Source organism: Pleuronectes platessa, chromosome 9, assembly GCF_947347685.1.
Source record: "Pleuronectes platessa chromosome 9, fPlePla1.1, whole genome shotgun sequence".
In the NCBI taxonomy this organism is placed as follows: domain Eukaryota; kingdom Metazoa; phylum Chordata; class Actinopteri; order Pleuronectiformes; family Pleuronectidae; genus Pleuronectes; species Pleuronectes platessa.
Genome location: NC_070634.1, coordinates 9,970,072 through 9,992,457, shown reverse-complemented (window position 1 = coordinate 9,992,457; position 22,386 = coordinate 9,970,072). Strand labels below are relative to the sequence as shown.

The 22,386-nt window shown below is 41.4% G+C and overlaps 2 protein-coding genes across 8 annotated transcripts; both read left to right on the top strand.

The window, feature by feature from the left end:
- Positions 1-1,315: 1,315 nt before the first annotated feature.
- LOC128447999 (uncharacterized) lies at positions 1,316-4,724 on the top strand. 3 transcript variants are annotated; one of them, XM_053430489.1, is made up of 5 exons: positions 1,316-1,476; positions 1,715-2,068; positions 2,407-2,460; positions 2,877-3,011; positions 4,264-4,724. In XM_053430489.1, the coding sequence occupies exons 1-5, from the start codon at positions 1,440-1,442 to the stop codon at positions 4,425-4,427; spliced, it is 744 nt and encodes a 247-aa protein (XP_053286464.1). In that variant the 5' UTR covers positions 1,316-1,439; the 3' UTR covers positions 4,428-4,724. The 3 variants fall into 3 exon arrangements, with proteins under 3 accessions (XP_053286464.1, XP_053286463.1, XP_053286465.1); XM_053430488.1 differs by having other exon boundaries at positions 4,261-4,724; XM_053430490.1 differs by lacking the exon at positions 2,407-2,460 and having other exon boundaries at positions 4,261-4,724.
- Positions 4,725-5,204: 480 nt separating this feature from the next.
- On the top strand, positions 5,205-21,744 carry si:ch211-129c21.1 (uncharacterized protein LOC563087 homolog). Of its 5 annotated transcripts, none has more exons than XM_053430834.1 (14): positions 5,205-5,378; positions 11,649-12,140; positions 12,443-12,585; positions 13,334-13,396; positions 13,735-13,833; positions 15,555-15,654; positions 15,971-16,081; positions 16,221-16,372; positions 16,795-16,967; positions 17,308-17,464; positions 17,540-17,762; positions 18,503-18,618; positions 18,999-19,218; positions 19,339-21,744. In XM_053430834.1, exons 2-14 carry the CDS (start codon positions 12,032-12,034, stop codon positions 20,094-20,096), a joined length of 2,424 nt encoding a protein of 807 aa, XP_053286809.1. In that variant the 5' UTR covers positions 5,205-5,378; positions 11,649-12,031; the 3' UTR covers positions 20,097-21,744. The 5 variants fall into 5 exon arrangements, with proteins under 5 accessions (XP_053286809.1, XP_053286804.1, XP_053286807.1 ...); XM_053430829.1 differs by having other exon boundaries at positions 15,968-16,081; XM_053430832.1 differs by having other exon boundaries at positions 5,205-5,439; positions 15,968-16,081.
- Positions 21,745-22,386: the final 642 nt, after the last annotated feature.

Here is a 22,386-nt window from a genome sequence, read left to right as displayed (position 1 = left end):
TAATAAATTTATGAGTGAATTAATTATTAAATAACTTTAAATAGTAATGGGAGAAAAAACATATTGTAATGTAATATTTGGTTTGGCTGATGAGAGAAAAATTACTCCAACATTTCAACAAAGCCATTTATTCACTTTCATTTTTACTAAACTTAACTTCTATGGTTATAAAACTCACCAACCATTGTTGAATAGAATTTGTTTTGACATGGTTCATTTTGATAATAACGAACCGAAATCAAGACAAATATGAGCAACAATTTGCACATAAAATACCCCAAAACGCGTGAAGATGCAATATTGTAGATGTGTTACAATCCTGTCCAATCTATGTAAACCACTGTCCTACCAAACAAAGGATTTAAGTCCATTATTTTCATCACAGCTAGAATCCCCTTTCAAGATCATGAGGATTCATAAGAGAAACACCACCTGTGAACTCAGCTGTTTTTTTTTATCATCCCTGTTCATGAACAAACAATTCATAGTCACAGATTATCATGCTTCTTCATTTGACTTAAATCAACTTTAAGACATTTGTGTCAGATATCATTGTAAATTATTGGAACTGTTTTTAATACCCAACTGTAAAATGTCAGACACTAAAAAGTAACTGTGTTTTCAAAGCTCTAATAATTTCGTCCTGCATGAAACTATGATTGAAGAATATACTTCTTGATCTCTGATCCCTGTTGTCTCTCGAGCAGGTTGTAGCAGGTTGTGGTTGGAGATGGAATCGTTATGTTCCACTCACCAGTTGTTTCTTGTCACAGGAAGTCAAGTTCTACTTTTCAAGAAAGACACAGCAGCAACACCAAGAGGGGTTTCACAATCCCCCTCATATCGTCACTGTGCTCTCTGTATCTCACTGAAAAACTATATGCACCACTGTGAAGAAGTGTGCAGGATGAATATTTTAAGCCACGGCATAGCAGTTGGCCCCTCTGATGTCTTTAAATTAGGACAATATATAATATCAATAACTACACCTTTATTTATACAGCACTTACATTTCAAATCACAGTAACAAGGTGCTTTACAAGTAAAAAATCCTAACCCTAACCCTAAAAATTTCAGGTAAACATTAAGAAACAATTTAAAAGCTATTTTAGCTTTCACAGCAAAAATTGCACAGATGCAGACATAAACCAAAGTATCAGATGAGGAAAGAGTTGGAGCCCTGACAGAAAAGGCCTCTGGTCACCTTTGGTCCTCAGCCGGGGATGTGGAACGGGGAGCAGAGTCCACTACAGTCAGTTTCCTCAGTGAAAGCAACCTTTACTCGTCATACAGTCAAAAAAAAAAAGAAAAAGAAAACTTCGTTCCACCCACACACACGCTCACACAGTCAGTCTCGCTCTGACAGATGTGAAGATAGTCAGACGGCACCAGCAGGATGACTCTGAGAAGACGATCACACCTCATGCTATAAGACGGAAATGTGGCCGAAACAGTCGACTCTGGTGCTGCTCACAGGTAAGACCATATAGACTATTTATAAAATGACTAATGCAATGATGAAAGAACAGACTGAAATGTCACATGTGTAGAGTTACGGAAACATTTCCCTGTTTTAGTTAATGTTACTGAGCATTCTATATTTATATTGTAATTATCTATATCTATCTATCCTCCATCTATCTATCTATCTACCTATCTATCTATCTATCTATCTATCTATCTATCTATCTATCTATCTATCTATCTATAACAGTGGCAGCCATGGTGGTCTCGGGTGAACAATATGTGATTCTGAATGAAGAACAGGGGAAAGTGGACATTCCTTTTGGTTCCTCTCTGACTCTGGGCTGCAATTTGAGCACGAAAACCTACAACCGGTTTCGTCTGCAGTGGTCCTTCAACCCTTCTGGATCTTCAGCCAAAGCTTCAAACATCATCGCTAGCAGTGTGAAGGTGCAGAACACCACGTTAAATTTGTCAGACATTAACTGGAACCACACCCTACCAAATGTTGCCATGAACAACAGCGGATGGTACTTTTGTGGAGTCACTGGGGATATTCCCTTCAAAGAACTTATTATGAGCTATGGAACACAAATAGCTATTGGTAAGTATGTGCAATATGCAGGTGTAAAGACCTTTTAAGTCTATAAATGTGCAGTATTTGTTAATGTATTACTATAACATCTCAACGTAATTTGATATCATTGGTCTCCACAGCAGGCACATTAAGAAACAGTTCTACCTTCTTACAACTATATTATGGAGGCATATAAACCATTTCTCTCCGTGCGTGCTGCTAAGAAATGTTAGATAATGTCTTGCTATATAGCCTGTTATGACGAAACATGATATCAATAATATTGCCATACATAAGGTGATTACTCTTACTTGCTATTATTTAATGAATGTTGTTAAAGCATCATTTTGTTTCCTCCATTACAGCAAAGAGCTTAATGGAAGCCACAGTGTACCCATCACTAGTGACTAGTAAGCAAGGTACTTACTTTTAAATTTGGCTGTTTAATGGGTTAAGACTCACTATTAGGTTAGTGTGAGGGTTAGGTGTAGTTAAGGGTTAGGGGAACTGAGCCTTTCTCCTATTCAAGGACGCGAAAGGGTGTTCCGTCCTTTCCTCGGGTCAGGGTTATGGGAAGAATTAGGTTTAAATTATGTTTAGGCATTTAGTTGTAATGGTTAAGATTAGAGTAAGTGGATCTAGAATGCATTGTGAAACTGTACGTCTCTGCTGGGACTTGCCCGGTTGTGTGCTTGTGTGAATGTAATAAATACTTCCGTTGTTAGAAAGTGTTGATTCTTAGGTTTTAAAGTCGGTGGTCCATATCTAATGGAGGATTGTTTTACGCACATTTTAACAGACCCTGTGAATTTTATTTTCAATTTTTTTGCACCAGCTAACCCGGATAACCCAGAAGAGCCCCAAGCCATTCACTGGTGGATGTGGATCGTGTTGGGGGGATCGACTTTCATCCTGATCGTCCTGCTGGTCATATGTGTGATGTTGAGAAGAAGATGCCGCAGAAGGAGGGGTACACAAAGCTCAGACTATCATCTTGACCTTTAATGACAGGACAGCTAACTTGTGGATAGAGGAGAAGAGAGGCTGTAGGTCTGTGATCAAAGAAGCTCTGAGAAAAAGTAGAGCATGAGACAAATTATATCCCGGAAAACTTTGCAAGACCCAGTCAGTAAAAATCTGCTCCGCTTTAAAATGTGGTTAGTCAGGAAAAAAAAAATCTGACAAGAGTAACAAGGAAGAGACCAATTCTATTTTTGAATGCTCGTATTTCTGACCGTTAGAACATAAAAGAGAGTGAGAATTTTTCATATAATAGCAGGTGGTTACATCTGCACAAGCTCTGGAGGCAGAGCAACCAAAGATGTGCAGGTTAATCATCGTGGGAAAATCTTCAAATGTCATCTTCAAATTTAGGACAGCTCTTGTCGTCTGTCATGTACTTTGTGGTTTAAGCAAAAGACCCGAGACAAGACGAAGTGCGCCTTTGCAGACAGAGCTCAGTGCAGGAGCTGCGTATGTGAGATTTGATCTGACCAGGACTGAGAACAGAATCAGATACGTGCAGGTAAAGACAGCAACCCCGAAGAATCTTACCATATTGCAGCGCCCACCACTTACACCGCTCAGAAAATTGGTGGATTTCATGGATTTCAGCACTTTAGGAAATCAACAGCAATGATCCATGAGAGAATTTGGAAAACAGATCCAGTCGCATAATTATCTTATTCAATATTATTTACATATATTTTCTGCTGGATTTTTTTTAACCTTACAGCATTTACGAAGATTGGAAGGATGATCTGTGAAACATTTATACTTTAAAGAAATATGTATTTGTATTATGTGTCCATGCACTTGAAATTTGCTCGAGTGTATATATATATAGATATAGTGACAGTAAATGATTAAATCCAAACTCTTAACATGGCAGTACCTATTTTAAACAGAAACAATATATAACTATTGACTAGGAAAAGTATAGGTTATTTAATTTATGGACATTGTTCTTCACAATACCAGGTTTTTATCAATGTTTTTGAAGGAAATACATCAAATTTAATTTAATCAATAATTATCTTTAATGAGGTGTATTTCCAAGGAACAAAGTAAAGAAAACAGCATCTTAGATAAACAAAAAACATCATAATAAAACATAAGGACATTAAACATGTTACAATAGATATACAGCATATTTGATTCATAAATTAATTAGCAACCTAACACCTGACAACTTTATGGTGCTTTTACTGTTTATCCAGCAGAAGATCAGATCTATACAAACACTCATCCTGTGGCCAACAAGCAGCCGTCACCTAGGCCTTCTCTGCCCCTGGACACCCTGAAGACACGTTCGTCCAACGATGACTTCTGGACCCCGAAATCCGACAGGGTATACGCCAACGGCAAATGGAAGCAGAAAAAGTGAGGAGGTCAAGGAGCTTTTAACTGTATATTTGTACATTTTATGTAGACTCATTCTTTCAAGTAGAACTCATTCAGTAAAATAGCTACAATAAGCCATAGGGTGGCAGATGGTGCATTCTGTAAACTTTAAACTGTTATTTTTTCTTTTCCTATTTAAAAAAAAAAAACTTGAGTATGTTGCCAGTAATTTTGTATTGTAAATAAGTGCTATATTTAGTGTTAGTTTTGTAGTGATGAGACTCAAATACGTTGTGTAAAAGTATCTGCTTGTTTTTATATTAAAGTTTTAGATGTTAAACATGTATGTGTTATGTAGTTTGTAATTTTGAACGTGTAATAGAGGGATATCCTCTTAGGTCTGCTATAATTTAATTCAAACACACACGAGTGCGCGCGCACACACACACACACACACACACACACACACACACACACACACACACACACACACACACCCTTACCCCAACCTAACCCTTGTCTTAACCTGAAACTAATCTTAACATGTCTTCACTTTAAAATTTAGTGATTTTAGTATATAGACTTTTTGTCATCGTTTGGAAGAAAAGCCCCCATAAGGTGGATATACATTAAGGTCCCTACAACATGAGTAAGAAACTCACAAACGCACACGCACGCACACAAATTATGATAATGACAATAATTAAAAATCATTATTTCGTATATCATTTTGCGGTCTCGTCTGATTGGTTGGAAAGTGAGTGCTCGCTCTTGAGGTAAGCTCCAATCAAAAGTCACATGATCAGGCGCTGCCTACCGAGGGGAGCTGCAGGATAATCTGCGCCTGCAGGAGTTAGATGAGGAGTGAACGTTACAGGTGGAGCGGGAGCAGGAGCACGAGCAGGAGCAGGAGCACGAGCAGGAGCAGGAGAGCAGCGGCAGACTGGAGGGTGTTTACTGCTGCACACAGCCCAGACAGCTCAGCTCAGCCCCGGTGAGTGAGGGACACAAGAGCCGCGCCTCGGACTTTTACGCACGGACTTGTTTGCGCGCAGGTTTGTCCCGGTGGGTAGTGATTGTCTGTTATCCACGGAGGAACAGGATTGTCAGCCTGTGTGAATGGGGGGAGCGCATGCAGACAAACAGCACTGTGTAACTTCTCTGTCTTATCTAAAGATTATAGGATCCTAATCTAATAATAGCAGCTGGAAGGCAGACTAAGCAGTAGTAGGATCCAACACACTTCACCCACCACCGCCCCAGATGGTGTCGCTGATCCAGGGCGGTGTCTGCTGGGGTCGCTGCACGGTGCAGCTTCAGGACACCTACACACATACACACACACACACACACACACACACACACACACACTCGGGAGTGAGTGAGAGGTGGAAATAATCCTGCGGGAACATTTGTCTGGACCACAAACCAAACTACTTGCACTAAACCAGCCGTTGATCCATTGGATTTTCAGACCCTTTAAGGTAAAATGTTAAAAACACAAAAGAATACAGTAAATACTTGTGAAACTGTGGCACACCTTTTTAATTTGTAAACTATTCTGGAAATGCTTACATTCTTGCGTAATCAAAAATAATTGACTTCATCAATCATCAACTAACAGTGCACGTTATGAGTGAATGTAACTGGATGCTCTAAAGTTGAGGGTAGGGGCTGGATGATAAAACAATATCAATAATTAATATACTTTAATGAATAGTAAATATATCCAAGGCTCAATATTTTTCAATATATTCATTAAGCAATGTGTTAACACAGTGAAGCGGTATATTAATGCTCTACCTCATTTGTATTGGTGTGTCAAGTGTTTAAAACCTCAACCTTTTCTTAGTAAATAAAAATGTAACAACTATTGTGATAATCATTCATATGACTGATTTAAACTCTCAACAGCATTATTCACCTTATCACAAAGCCCTTGGGAGTGATAGCTCAAGCGTGGGAGAGAATCATAGCTCATGATGCGTGTGTGTGACTGAGGGAGCAGATCTTACAGAACTGAGTGTCACCACACTTGCTGGGGCTTTGCACAGGGGGATGGCCCAGTTTCAGCTGCCATCCTAACAGCAGAGCAGCTACACTACAAATAACCCACCAGACCTCTGTGGTCTCACCTGGCAATGACGCACATTTCCTCTATGCTTCACTTTAAAATGTGCATACACTTCATGTCCACTTTTTGACACTTGTTTGTTTGAAACTGCAGCGGTGTAGTTCATACATTTCACCCAGTTGCTTGTGATCAGATGGACAGTTTGTAGGACTTGAACATTAGTCTGGAGAAACACCTCAGGGGAGGAAATCCTTAGGTTATTTTGTTTTTCACATGATCGGCTCACATGGCGCTTTTAAGACTTTATAGGCACCTGTTTAAAAGAACTGATCCGATGAAGCAGGTTTGATTTGGAGGTGTGAGGTAAACCTTCAGTTTTTGGCTTTTCTATATCCATGAAACATTGTAATGGGTCACAGCAGGCCCTTGCACCATTCACTCACCACTACACCTGAAATAAGTGGCAGAATAAGATAATTGATGACTTTTAAATAATTGATTAATGTTTCAAGGAAAGAATTGAGAAACATTACCCTGTTCCAGATTCTCCAATGTGAGAATGTTTATTTTTTTTCCTTGATTGCAAACTGAATATCTTTATGTCGGACAAAACAAGACATTTGAAGATATCTCGTTCAGCTTCTAGAAAAAGTTTTTGACATTTCTTTTGACATTTTAAAGGCAAAGAAGTTTGTCCCCTAATCAATAAAAAACTAAGTCATTGAGTAATAATTGAAAATGATTGTTGGTTGTAGGAGATTTGAATTAAACGAGTCTATCTCGGTGTGATGAAAACAGTTCCTTGGTTTCCATTTTAGCTTTAAGTCGTTGTCACATTTTGTTTTCTTGGTTGTTCCTGTCTGTCAGTGAACTTGTCACACATCACTGGTGGAGCAGGCAGACGTGTTTGGGCTGTTCATATTTTCCTTTTGTGGCCAAACTCCTGCTGGGACTTGCCTGGTTCTGTATGTGTCTGTCTGTGTGTGTGTGTGCGTGTGCGTGTCTGTGTCTCTTTATTCAAGCGTGTGGTTACACTAAACCAGATTTGTCTCATCAATGACAACTTATTTGTCAGAGCAGGTTTTTTAGGTTGTTGCATCTTCATTCTGTTGTTTGCTTGTCACCTTCAGTTGTGCTACATGCTTTGAGTGGTCATTTTCCATTTGCCTGATGATGCACACTGAGAAAAACTGCACACACGTCATGTTTTTGAAGTAAGATGTTCCCGCTGATTACAACTTGCCTGCGCGTCAAAACGGCGGCGGGCTACTGTCATTATTCCAAAAAGAGCGGTTTGCTTTCGACCATCTGAGCTTTTAAAAAATATAACCCGGCGCTGAACTGGGGTGTGTTTTCCAACGTGAGTTTCACAACAAGAGTTTGGCGACACAAGCAGTGTCAAAGGTGAAACACCATCCCACAACTGGTATCCTGTTTAGACCCCATGTGATGGAATACTGTTTCACAGCCAGCTTACCCATCGGCCTGATGTGGAATTTCACTGAGACTGAGGCAGGAAGACGGTCAGCAAGCAGTCAACCAACCAACCTGCAGACCAGTTAGTCAGCTGTTCACGTGAATCAGTTAGAGCCCGGAGGAGGAGGAGGAGGCCTCGCCCCGTACAGTACAACATAAAGCCTGTCACACAAATGAGGGCGTACGCTCGACTCACAAAGTCACAGTTCACTCCAGCTGTTTGTTCAGACAGCTTTTTTAGGGTCTGGATTCGTTATGACTCACGGGGATGGCAGCAGGGTGCTTGTCTGTGCACGCTTGGGGTTTTACTTTGTACGCTGCATGTAATTGTGGTGAGACTCCATCGTAGAGGTGTTGTAGATACAGTGGAAGCTCCTGAGCAGGCTATAAATATCCCCTGTGCTTCAAGTGCTGGGAGTCTCTGGAGACGCTGCTGTAAGCCTTCTCCATCGTATTGTACCAGCTCGTGCGCAGCCTTTGAACCTTTGCATTCTGCTGCTTGTTTTCACATGCAACCAGTGCTTCAAATGTCATGTTGAGTGTTGTTCACCTCACGCAAATACTGTTGTCTACTACACAAACAACGTCAGAAATACATATTTAATTCTCCTAAGGAGGTGAGTGTCAAGGTGCTGTATAATCTAACAATGGGGTGGACATTGAGTTGCAATGTCAAGGGATACAAGGGATATTCTGCACCTTGTCCTATATGATCTAAAAATGGAGAGCTGTGTTAAACGGCTGTGTGCTTAATAACTGATCTTTGAACAGGTTTTGCTGGATTTACTGGAATCAGCATAGATCCAAAAGTGAAGCAGGACTTCACTCCACTCTCTCACAAACTATGCTTTTCCCCCAGTGGAGAGATCCAACCTAGTGCAATGTGGTTTAATGGGATTTTTGTCACTAAAGTCTGAAAGGAATGATGATTCATACTTTAAGAAAGAACAGTGTTGACACCTGATTAGCGAGTAGGGCTGGACAATATGGCTTAAGATTTATAAAAAATGATTATCAACCGATATTGATGATTATCAAGTATTAAATGTTATACTTTTTATTTTTTAAGTTTCAGGACAGATGTCGGATCCTGAGGGAAGGTTGTGGTTTTAAACTCTTTTTCATGAGCAGAAAATCACAAACACTTTACAAAACTTATGTACAAATTTGCTGCACAATGCATTAAATCTATTTATATATATGCATCCATCTAGGCAATCTATCTACCTCCATGGCAGAGGTGATACATTATTTATAAACCACTGTTAAAGAAGTTGTGCCAAAAACATTTAAAATTACTTGAAAGATTTGTTTTTATAATTAAAGTCCTCATTGCCAATTGTTTTATGATCTCAGTCTGTGAGATCATACAAAGCACAATGGTCTGAGCTGTGAACAGCAAGTGACTTGTAAAAACCTCAACTGCTCACCCACCCCCACCCCCAAAATACAAACACACACACATGCACGCATGCACTCACAAATGTCAGTGTGTGAGTATGACCCTGGATAAACAAAGGAAGAGAGAGCAGGGACAACTGCTGAATGCTTCTCTTGTTATTGTAGCCATACCTGCCTGTCGGCACCGTGTAGAAGTGTCTGTCACACGCTGAGGGAAACACCTGCTCAGTCTTTCCATCCAGTTGTGGAGCTCAAACTACAGGCTAAGGGTGGGGTGGTGGGGGGTGCTCTGACAAAAGACTCGTCCTGTACATGCAGCAACTCGTCCTGCTGTTTCAAGTAACAACAAGGTGGGAGCGCGGCAGCCTGTTGCAAAATCCACTTTTCAAACCTGAGGTTGTTCAGAGTGAACAACAAGCGGCCTCTCGAGGAAATATGGATGCTGTCATTTTTGGTTTGTGTTGGCAGGCGCGGACATTTCAAAGGCTTCCATCTCCATGAGATGTGCTGTGTTTCTTTTCCTCTTCGAGCTAAAATCTGAATAGCACTCACGAAGCAGCTGTGGGAGGCTGCTGCTTTGAAGCAAAAAGATAAGAGCATAGTTTTTACCTTGTGAGACTGCTCTTAAGTGTGCTTTGTGTGTTATTCTGAGGGGAGGGGAAAAAAACATGCCTTGATGAATTTTGAATGAGGCTGCCCCGCTCAGTTAGTCAAAACAGTCAGAAACTCGCCAAAGAAGCTGCGAAGTCTCAATTCAGCATGAATCCCAGGGTAGGGATGGGGCGCTAAAGCAGTGAGTACTGTGATCTGTATGCATGCCCAAACCTGATCCCCCTCTGCTGCCTGAACCCCGCTGAGCCCAGAGGAAGCAGGTTCTTATCGGGGAGGAGGGCAGGAAGAGACAGAGAGTGGAGGAGGAAGAGAGAGTGTGGGGGGGGTTGGTGGGCAGCATGGCACTCTGCAGATTTTCATGAACATCAGTTGACGCTGTGAACTTGATGGTTTACTGCTCAACTTTTAACACTGTTCAGTTATGCCTGATTTCTCTGGTGTGACAATAAAATCGTGTCTGTGCCTGTCTTTGACGAACCCATTTTTAAAACTAAGGAAGTAAACAAAACTTAAAGTTACTATCTCTTTCCTCACAGTTTTTAAACTCTGTTTTGTATCTTAAAATTTACATACATTAAAATGTTTGGTTGTTAATTAAGGTCGAACATTTTTACCTTACCAGCAGTCCCCTTAAGAAACCACATTTCAACTCACTAGATCCATATTTTTATCTGCACCAGATTGCGCATACACATGAATATCAGTCCCATAAACATGTCTGTTTTTTTTCATCAACATCTATGAATTATTCTCTGAGAAATCAATGATAATGTTAAAAAAAATACCTTCTTATCTCTCAACGTTAAAGAAAGTGAAAAGAAATCCTGGTTGGATGATTTCTTTCTTAGTCCAATTTCAAGTAGTTTTTGCGTAATCCTGCTAATTTATGAACAAAAAAAGATGAAAACGTAAGCTCCTTGGTACAGGTTAACAAATCACTGACATGGTCTAATTGAAGATGGTCTTGAGTTGTATTATGGGACTTGTAGGATTCAGTGTTTTTGGAGTTTGATACATTAAAGGGTCTTAAACTCAAGATATCTCAGCTTTACAATTCTATTTGTAATCGTGGAGTTCAATGCAAAATTTCTCTGGTGCCTTCCTTTAAAGAGCTAGATACTTTTTTACGGTTGTTATCATCTAAGTCTATCTTTCTGTCATTCTTGCTGACTGTCACAGTGTGCAGTTGAATAAATACTAGATAATTAGAACAGATTAAGATTAAGATGCATTTATTCATCCCAAACACATGCACAGTCATGCAAAGGCACACACATGCAGGTAGGGAAATTTAATCTCTGCTTTTGACCCATCTTGTGCAGTACACACAGAGCAGTGAGCAGCCGCGTACAGGCGCTCGGGGAGCAGATGTTGGGGGAGTAAGGTGCCTTGCTCAGGGGCACTAGACAGGGTAGGGAGACTTTCCGTGGAGTCGAACCAGAGACGAACCAAAGACCTTCTCTGCCCATAGTCCAAGTTTCTGCCACTAGACCACCGCCTCTCCCTGCTGCAACAAAGATGCAGCAGCGTTGTTGGACACCAACACCTTCACAGGACTACCACTGAAAAGAGCATTTCTATGTAGCTGCATGTAATAATCAGCAATGATTCATCAAACAGTGGTGAGATATAAGATGGTAGAGGCTGAACAATGTGCCTCATTTAACATTTAATTGATAAATGTTTTCATATCTTCTCTAGAAAGTGGAACCATGAGATTGATCACCTCCAACATCCTTCACCAGTAGCCAGAGAGAATGGCTTCTGCTCCTCCTTCCAGAGAGGACACCAGCAGCTCATTAGCTCTTCGCTGGAGGCTAACACCGACATAGATACACACCACGCAGGACTTCACACTGAAAGCAGGCTGAGCTGCGCTCTACAGGCCTGGTTAAACATCCGCATGAACATCTGTGAACACACCACTCGTGCCTGAGCGGCACATGTCCGGGGCAGCGGCGTCCCCGCAGCGTAACAGCGTCTGGACTCAGACCTTGGACCATGTTCTCTCTCTGATTAATGCTGCGGTGGCAGAGCTGGATCTTGCAGCTCTTCCACACTGAGACAAACCTGGATCCTGAGCCATGTCTCTTCTCAAAGCTCTGAGCATCGTCTGTGGATTGATGCTCCATGTTTCACTCGGTGCACTCAACACTCACTACTGTGCCCCACGCAAGACTGTCCCGTATCAGAGTAAGTCTCTAAGTCTCACTGCCTCTACAAGATATAATGACATTACTCCTATTGTGTTGAATAAGTGTCTCTACTCCTGCTATGGACCAGTAAACACCAGAATTGGTAGCAGAATAGTTCAACCAAGATACATGAACAAGTGCCTCCATATGCTTGGATCATATGCCGGCTGGGACACTCTTATTAAATTGAATTGAATTTCTGTTCTGCTTCTGCTGTGGAAGCGTTTTTTTACCAAAAATGCAGCAGGTAAAAATTTGGGAGTAAAATGTAAGTGTTGATTCAGATTTTCTCCTGTTCAGATGAGCTGAAGATGTTCAGAGAGGAGGGGATCTCTAACTACTCCACTATGTTGATGAGAGACGACCTGGGCGTGCTGCTGCTGGGAGCCAGAGAGGCCATATACGCTCTGGACATCGACGACATCTCAGTGAGAAAGTCTGTGGTAAGAAAATGTCAACGAAATCTGCTTAGGAAATGAGCCGAGTCAGATCCGTGATGCTCCGTGTGAGGCTGTTGTCAAATTGATAAACTCACATGTGCCTGCAGAGCCCCTATTGATATGCACATGATATTTAGATCCTGTTACAGGTCGAAACTAGAATTGAAGTCAAGAAAATTAAGGGACTGGTTTACTTTTATATTAGGGCTGTCAAAGTTAACGCAGGATGATTACTTTGTGGAATTAAGGCGTTCATTATTTTATTGCATGCACAGAATGACCCACTCGATGTAGCCATACCCGCCCCCACTCACTCGCTCAGAGGCAGAAGAAGAACAGTGAAATACCGAGTTTCTCTGGTCTCCCAGCCCAGTGATCAGCTGCGTCTCGATTAGCCCTAGGCCTACGCCTGTCAACTTTCAGTGTTTTTTGACAAGGTGGCCGTCTGCCAGTTGACTGCAGTGTATTCTGGTCAAAGATCAGATCACAAACTGGTCATTGGCTGCTCTCGTTCCACACTGTTCTCCGCTTGACCTGTGTTTATTTGCATGAGAAAGTATTTTATGAATACTGGTCTTGTTGAACCTGCTACAGCGCCCTGTTGATTGAGCGGAGGAGGGATTTGTCCCTGCTCGCGACACAAACTGATGTGCGAGTGTAAACAGGCCGAGCGGCTGTCGTGCTGTTGTGGGGGGGGTTGCGAACATGTTCCCACGTGCTTTGACAAAACACTCTCCCTGTGTTGATGCAGGTGTACCAGCGAGTGACCGAGGAGAAGCAGAGGGAGTGCACGTACAAGGGAAAACACGCTGAGGTTCGTGCGCCACCTTTCAAAACACAGCTCACACACACTAACTGGGGCAAGAACACAAGCATTAATGAGGACTCCTGACTGAAAACGATTTACTCCCCCACGCAATTTATCTCAGTGCATTTGTAAATCATTTATAAGGGAGTGGGTTTTCAAGTCTTTGAAGTGCTGTAGTTCCAGCTTCGTACTGAAAGACCAAATAAAGGCATTGACCTCTTGGTCCCCAGCTCGACTCCTGGCATGCCGGGCAGTCACTATATGTTTGTGGCATGTTTGTATTTTTTGTGGCTGAACTAACAAAGCTCTGACCTTGGCATTCTCTTGGCTGGATCTCGTTGCAGGTGGAATGCCGCAACTACATTCGAACCCTGCATAGAGTGAATGACACTGCGATGTATGTGTGCGGCACCAATGCTTTTAGCCCCACATGTGATTATATGGTAAGTCTAGAATATATGCATAGATTAGAGGATTTTAAAAACTGACCCTGTTTATGTGAAGGGAAGATATTATGAAAGACTCACTCAGGTTCAGTAGTTTTGCCTCTTTTAGATCTGTATAAGTTGTTTTATATGTTTATTAATCACTTCTACTGTTTTTATTGTCAAAAAATGCCATGAAAAACGAATTTACCTCTCTGTGGCCCATTTTTCCTACTGAAGCTTTTAAGCTAAACAAATGTCTCAGAAATGTAGTTCCCTAAAAGGGGACCAAACTGGGCAATGTAGTTTTTACTACTACCACTGAACTACTCAAACAGGACATTTATTTGGAACTATTTTAAGGAGTGGATACACTTCTGGTGCTCTAGTATTTTTGGCAGGACAACTGTGTGTGTGTGTGTGTGTGTGTGTGTGTGTGTGTGTGTGTGTGTGTGTGTGTGTGTGTGTGTGTGTGTGTGTGTGTGTGTGTGTGTGTGTGTGTGTGTGTGTGTGTGTGTGTGTGTGTGTGTGTGTGTGTGTGTGTGTGTGTGTGTGTGTGTGTGCGTGCGTTGGGGAGGTCCAGGTATTCCTCACGATGTGAGGACCTACTAACCTGCTTACACAGTATCATTATGGGGACTTGTCTTCCTCATGGGGACAAAAAATTCCATAAATCGTAACGTAAACCTAAATTTACATTTTAAGGTGAAGACGTGATTTAAGGTTAGGTTTGAGTTTTGTGCTACGTTTAAGTTTAGGTTCGTTTTATGTTAAGGTCAGGCTATTAATAAATATGGTTAAGGGTTAAGGGTTAAGGGTTATGGGTTAGGGTTAGGGTTAGAGGGTTAGAGTAAGTGTACAGGAAATCAATGTAAGTCAATGTTAAGTCTTCTTAGCTCATGGAGACACAACTCTGTGTGTGTGTGTGGGGGGGGGGGACTAAGCTAAATGTAATGGTGTGGCTCAATAAAGTGTTTTATAGCTTTTTGTATAACAAATAGAGGGATTTGTGAAGTCCATCAGGCTACACACACTTGTACAATAACAAGTTAGTAGCATTGCTTCTTTGTTGGTTTCCTCATGTGATGTGTTGACAATATGAAACATCACCCAACTAATTCTTAATTCATGCAGATATCTGTGGTTGCATGTTGCTGTCTGTATACAAAGCTTCTGTTGGTAATGTAATGGTCAGTATGGGTTTGTTCTTTATTCAAAAAGGATTTGACTAACTCACATCCTGTAACACAAACGAGTGTCACGCATTCTCTCCTTTCTGCTACAGTGGATCTGGTTGCGATGCATGCAGTCGGTGTTTTCTTATTTATTGTCTTTGTTGGTTTTCATTGTTCGACAACATGCAGCGGCTCATGACTGCGGTTTATTTTGGCAGCGAGCTCAATCCTCAGAGGACTGAACACACTTGAAAGCTTCACCATGGAGAATTGGATGGTTCCTATGGGCAACTGCAGAAAGACAACAATGTAAATTTGAGGGGGAAAAAAGAGGCAGGCCTGAGGTTCATTTTTTACTAAAGAAGATCTCTATAATCTGCATGGTATCATTCTGACAAAATAAAAAGTAAAAAAAACAGGCAGGAGAAATGTTGGCTATAGCTCTTAATTGTGAGTAATAGTGTAAATACAGTGAATGGGCTCAATCTAGATAAGACCTGAATCTCTGGTTGAAAAAGGCTCAGTCTTTCTTTCCTTTGCTCTCTCCCTCTTGTTTTTCAACAGACTTTTGTAAGCGGACAGCTGAAGCTGCAGGGAAAGCAGGAGGAGGGGAAGGGGAAGTGTCCTTTTGATCCCTTCCAGAGATACTCCTCCCTCATGGTTGGTGAGTGTCTGAGTCACGTTTGCTGCCAAAGGGAACAGAGCACAGAATAATGCTGAACGCTCAAAGTGCACCAACTGAAAAAAAGAAGATAAGTTCACGATAACTGTGGGCCGACTTGAAAGGCCACAGGACCAGGCTATAAATGTAACATCTAATATCTCTGCTGCTGCTGCTGCTGCTGCCTCCACGCTCAACACATGCACTGAAACAGTCGGATCACTTCATTATTCGCCATATTAACGAGATATTGTTCTAACTTCATGCGAGTAATTGATTTCCAGGAACTTTTTCCTCAACTCTATTTCCTGTCCAGCAGGAAATGACCTGTATTCTGCTACATCCATCAACTTCTTGGGCTCCGAGCCTGTGGTCCTGCGCAGTTCAAACTTGGCCCTCCGCACTGAGTTTAAGAGCTCCTGGCTCAGTGGTGAGTTCCTCTGCAGCAAAACATTCCTTTTACTTTTAAAGTTTCATATAATCAAGTGCATAGTTCAGAGGGAACTGAAAGTATGTGGCGTCATCTGCCTTTTTTGCATTTATCCTTACTTCATGTTCTGTGATTTCAGAGCCTAACTTCGTCTACATGGACTTTGTTGGGGAGAGTTTTGACAGTTCAGATGGTGACGATGATAAGGTGTACCTGTTCTTCAGCGAGAACGCCATGGAGTACGACTTCTACAGCAAAGTCACAGTGTCACGAGTGGCCCGTGTCTGCAAGGTAACAAATATAACACACCCATAACATAACACAAGATCCATTAATTATTGTTTGGGGAATTGGTGATAATACTGAAAACGCCCTATCTGGCAGTGTTAAAGAAAGTGATGAACGAAATTCCTGGCTCTGCCCTCCAATCTGGATCTGGGTCAAAATTGAATGTGTTCTTTCTTGGACCATATCCCATCTTTCCACGAAGGGTTCATGGAAATCCATTCTGTATTTCTTCCATAATCCTGCTGACAAACAAACAGACAAACACACAGTGGCAAACACATAACCTCCACGGCGGAGGTTACATAAAGTAATAATTTGTTCAAGACCTTTATCATCTTCAGAGGCCCCTGTCGGACACAGGTCTGCTTGTTGTTATTGTTGAAGGGAACATGTGCACATGACTGAGTGCTCTGCTCTGTGTTCAGGGGGATATGGGCGGCCAGCGGACGCTGCAGAGGAAATGGACGTCGTTTCTGAAAGCTCGTCTGGATTGTTCCCTCCCTGAACCCAGCCTGCCCCCAATTGTCCAGGATGTCTTCCTGCTGAAGCACGAGGACTGGAGGAAGAGCGTCTTCTACGCTGTCTTCAAACCGCAATCGTGAGTACTCAGTCAAATCCTGTAGTTTTTATGTTCCCCACATTAGAAGAAAGTCATTTTGGAGAAACAACAACGGTGTCCTTAAACAAAATCATGAGATGTTGAGTTTGACTTGATCGATTTATTTTGATATAAGGTATTTAACACCTAATATTTGTATTCATTCAAGATTTTAACATTTATTATCCAGTCATAGAAATATATCAGTTGTTGTAGTTCATATAAATTTTTGTCACCACAGTAAAGCACTTTGTAATGGGGATTTTGTGTGCGCTGTAAATAAAGTTTTAATTTTTTTTTTTTGCTTTTATACCAAATGTGTTTGATTGGGTGTTTCCAGGAGTTTGTCCCAGGTTTCTGCTGTGTGCGCGTACAGCGTCTCTGACATCAGAAACGTTTTCAATGAGGGAAAGTTCAAGACACCTGTTGCCGTGGAGACCTCGCATGTGAAGTGGGTGATGTACACCGGAGAAGTGCCAGTCCCCAGACCAGGAGCGGTAGGGTCACGACTGTTGCAGCCAGAAATTATGCCCTAATAAAGCACAGTCCTTAACTGTGGTTCTGTTTTGCAGTGCGTCAATGATGTGGCTCGCAAAATGGGGATGAACCGCTCTCTGGACCTTCCTGACAAAACCCTCCAGTTCATCAGAGACCGTCCCCTCATGGACGAGGCTGTTCCTCCGCTGACAGGAGGGCCGCTGCTGGTCAAGAGGGGAGCTCTGCTGACTCGGATTGTGGTGGACAGCGTGCTGGCGCTGGACGGACAGAGATACACTGTCATGTTTATTGGCACTGGTAAAGCACGTTACATAACAAAGCACAACAACAGAGCTGAGGCGGGAGTCTTCCTCAGCTTAGATTTTCTGTATGAATATTTTAGTGGATTAAACATGGAGCCCTGAAAATTTTAGTAGTTCTCTATGACATCAAAATTCATCAAAGGTTATTCCAAATTTGGAAAACTTTAACTAAAATGTTAATTATTGAGAGTTTAAGATTTTAAATAGTCTCATCTGCTTCGCCGGATTATGCGGGTGTTTGATTGACAGTTGTGGCAACATAAAACGATGAGAAAATAAATCTCTGAACTTTAGTTTTCATGTAGGAGCTCATCACTCATAGTGCAGAATCTGGACGTGTTCAGGTCTTTAATGTAGGAGTTTGTAACTTTTGAAAGAAGAAATAAAACATCCTTGAAAATCTGGCTTCATAAGCAGAGAAATTATGTGTTCGTCGGTTCAGGGTTTGCAGCTACAGCCTGAATTTTTGTTTGGTATATCAAACATCACTACAACAGATCAGCTGTTCACAGAGTTAAGTGTTTTTCCACCTTTCTGTATTTTATTTGATCGTTGTTGACAGCTGCTACAGGCTATATGTTTCTTAAACAATTGTTCAATCAGTTCCCTTTTTTATTCACTGGCTAAAGATGCATTGATTTCATTTAAATAATGACAGGGCACATCAAAATTGTGGTATTGATAAAAGGTCTTTGTTTGTAATGTTCTTTTTCTATGATTAATTCTTCCTGATAGAAAATGGCTTTGTTCAGAAGGCTGTTAACTACGCTGGAGAAATGTTCATCATTGAGGAGATTCAACTGTTTGAAAACCCTGAGCCGATCAGCATCCTGCGCCTCTCATCCACCAAGGTAATTAATGTCCAGTGTGGTTGATTTAAGTTTGTTAACCCATTAAAAGTTTTTTCATGGCAAATAGATGTTGCACATACATAACAATATATAATGTTATATAAGGTAGATGCAGAGGTTTGTCAATGTTTTAAGTATCTATATAAATAAAATGTCTGATAGAGATTAAAGGAGCAGCAATGACAGTTAATATGATCTAAGTATTGTTATTTAAAGGAGTAAATGTGAGTATTGGCATATTTTATCTAAACAATCCAATTGTAATCGTAATCCACAATCAGCTGCCAGCCTGCCACCAATCAATATCATTTCAAATTACATTTTCATAAAGGTTACACACTATACATCAAACAATTGTGTGTTTGTGTGTTTGTGTTTAGGGTCTGCTGTACGCAGGTTCAGATTTTGGTGCTGTTCAGATGCCAGTCAGTAACTGCAGCCGATACGACACGTGTGTGGACTGCATCCTGGCCAGGGATCCGTACTGTGCCTGGGACTTTTCCACTGGGCGCTGCTCCTCGGTCCACAGCTTACCCCCCGCCCCAATTACTGCAATGCAGAGTCTGAAGGAGGGAGACGTCTCACGCTGTCCTCAGCCAGGTATGCTCACGCACAGTGTGTCGTTTGCATGCATCACTCTGGAGATGCTTTGGATGAGCCAATGTGCCAGCAGTTGTTTTCATAAGATGCATTGAGACCAACCGTGTGTTTGTGTTTTAGATCCAGTTGCAGCTGTGGACTTCACCCTCGTCCCGCAGAACAACATCCAGCTGTCTTGCCAGCTCCACTCCAACTTGGCACAGCTCGTCTGGCGTTTCTCTGACCAAACACTTCACTCCAACCACAAATACTACATCTACAGCGGTGGCCTCCTCATCTTGGGCGCCTCTGAATCGGACGCCGGCCTTTACACCTGCGACTCAGTAGAGCAGATAAACGGCAGAACATACAACCGAACTGTGGCGGTTTATCGTTTACAGCTCTGCTCTGGACCTAGAGTGGGGGACAGCACCACTCCTGGCACTGAGGTGACGAATTCCTCGGACTCTTCTCCCCGTGTGATCACAGCTGCGCCGAGACCAGAGGACCCGTCGTCCCCTGAGACGCACAGCGACACTGGCAGGGTGACTCGTTTGGAGGTGGCCGTGGGTCTGCTCTCGGTGTTTTGCCTCACTCTGATGGGGGTCATATTCTGCATCTGGAGTGGAGGACGCTGGGCGTGCTTCAGATTCGCGCCGGTGCTCCAGAGCCCCAGCGAGAGCGAGGGGAAGCGGCAGCCGGCGTGTGAATACATGCACATTCAGAACAGGACGTCAGAGGTAAAGCTTCTGGGGCCTGAATCTGGGAGACCTTGCACAGCCAATAATAATCACACTGCTGTGGACTTCAAAGGGAACGGCGAGCACCACTTCACACCTATGGCCAACATTTCAAGTCTGGATGGTCTCGGATACATAAATGATGAGTCAGAGATTTGACTCTGCTGAGTTACAGGATTCAGTCGGAGGCCAATGCCAGTGCACTAATTATCTTTCTATAGGTGTACATCTGAAGAGAGACGCTTCTCAGAAAAGATTTTCACATTATAAATTCTTTTGATAGGTGCTCTGCCTCTCCTCGCAAATTTCCTGCACTGTCTATCATTTCCATACCGTAACATGGCAGCTGAGGTTCAGTGTAAAGACTTTTTCTGGTGGGATATTCACACTAGGAAAGACATTTTTATATGTAAATGTATTTTTTTGTACAATGTCAACCTAAGTGAATACACTTTGTGTAACATATTTTGTACAGCCAAGACATTTTTCTTTTCAGCTATTTATTAGTCGCACTGAATTTTTTTATTTCAGCCTCAAACTCTTAATAAGGCATGTAAATATGGTCGACAACAAGGAACAAGTAGAAAACACTGTGACCTCTCCTCCATTCCCCAGTCACATTTCATTTTATGGATACTTCTGTTTATTTAAGACAACATTCATCATCATCACTGGCTGTGTTAATGATTGATCAGTTCTCTGTGCTATTCCTTTACTTCATGGTGGCTGTTAGAGAATTAACTCCATACATACATTTGTATTTAAACATTTAAATGACGCTCAACGGGTGATACAGAGTATAAGTGAACTTTAGAACTCCTATATCTTCCTTAACCCAAATAAACCTGAGTCTATCTTACTCCAGTAAATGTTACATCATCATTTACAGTTCAATAGTGTGACCAAGGTTGATTTGGGCTACTCGTCTATATTTTATAATCCAGGCACACACTGTTCTTACTGTGAAAAAAGATAACATGTCATTGGCATGCAGATGTGTGGGTGAACATTTCTGGCAGTGAGTCAACTCAGAGAGACACACCACAGTTAAGTGAGAGTGTCAAGATTTGGAAAATGCCTTCCATGTCCATAATAATAATAACAATAAAAAACTCATTAGCAGTTTGATGCATATGTAGCTCTCAGTGTCTAAGAAATGCATTTGAAAGAACCAACATGTCTGGATTTTGGCAACACACACAAACACACACCCACACAGAGACTCTTTGGTTAACACTCTGAGACCGACCAAACTACATGACAGGAATCTGCTCTGTGGTTTTCACACTGTCATTAACAACTGTGCTCAGAGAGCTGCCTCATGTTTCATCTGAAGTGCTGTAGATATGAAATGGCTGAAGTGGATCTCTGCTCAATTATTCAACAGTGCTGTGTAAGATAATTGGTCATGAACTAAATTGAGGATATATATCTTGGACCTATCAGGTGTCAGATTAATAAAATACTGCCAGTGGAGTAGAATAGTTTTTGCTGTTAATGCTTAACATAGACATATTTACTCGATCCAGTTGCCAGCTATCCAGTTTATTCCAAAAACAGCCACAGGGCTCACACTGATGTTTTTAAGTTTGAGAAATCACTGTCTTCGATTTTTCCCAGCTACGCCATCTCTTCAATTCGTCACTCTTCATTCTTCTCCCAAGATTTAATGAGGTTTCTATTGTACTTCAAGGTTTCTTATGGAGTTCTGCAATGTTGCTCACAGGCGTATTGAAAAATATCCCAAACCCAGTTTCTTCCAATTTGTCTGACTTACACTTATGAATAAATCAATGTGACGACATTATATCTTTGCCAGGGTGAACAATTGTAGTCTAAGGATGAGGAATACAGAGAAAAAAAACACACAGCAGAAATGGCAACTAACCAGACACCACATGGGACAAGAGGATGATCGAGGCTGCTCAGCAGTGCATTTGCCCACTTTGTTATAAAAGCTTTACTTTACTTAAGTAGATTTGTTTTAATGTACTTTTCACTTTTACTCAACTACATAGATCAGCAAATATCACCTTTCTACTCCACTACATTCTTACAATGCACTGTTAAAATATATATATATTTTTAAAAGTGATCAATAACGAGAATAATTGCTCCATTGATACCTTTACTTGTAATACTTAGTAAGTGTATTTCAAAGCAAGTATTTACTTCCTTTTACTGAAATAGAAAAGTTATTGGGATATTTCATCTATATAAATGTAAAACGGTCAATGTAAAATGTTGGAGTACATTTTCCACCACTGATATTCAAATAATCAATGTAGAATTGATTTTTTTCTCCCATGAAAACATTGTTACCCAAGTGAGAGAACCTTTACATTCACACATGTTGTCAGACAGGCTGTGACAGCATTGCTTAATACTTGACTAGACAGCGAGGTAGACTTTTGAGTTTATGAATCGTCAAACTCAGACGTGCATCACA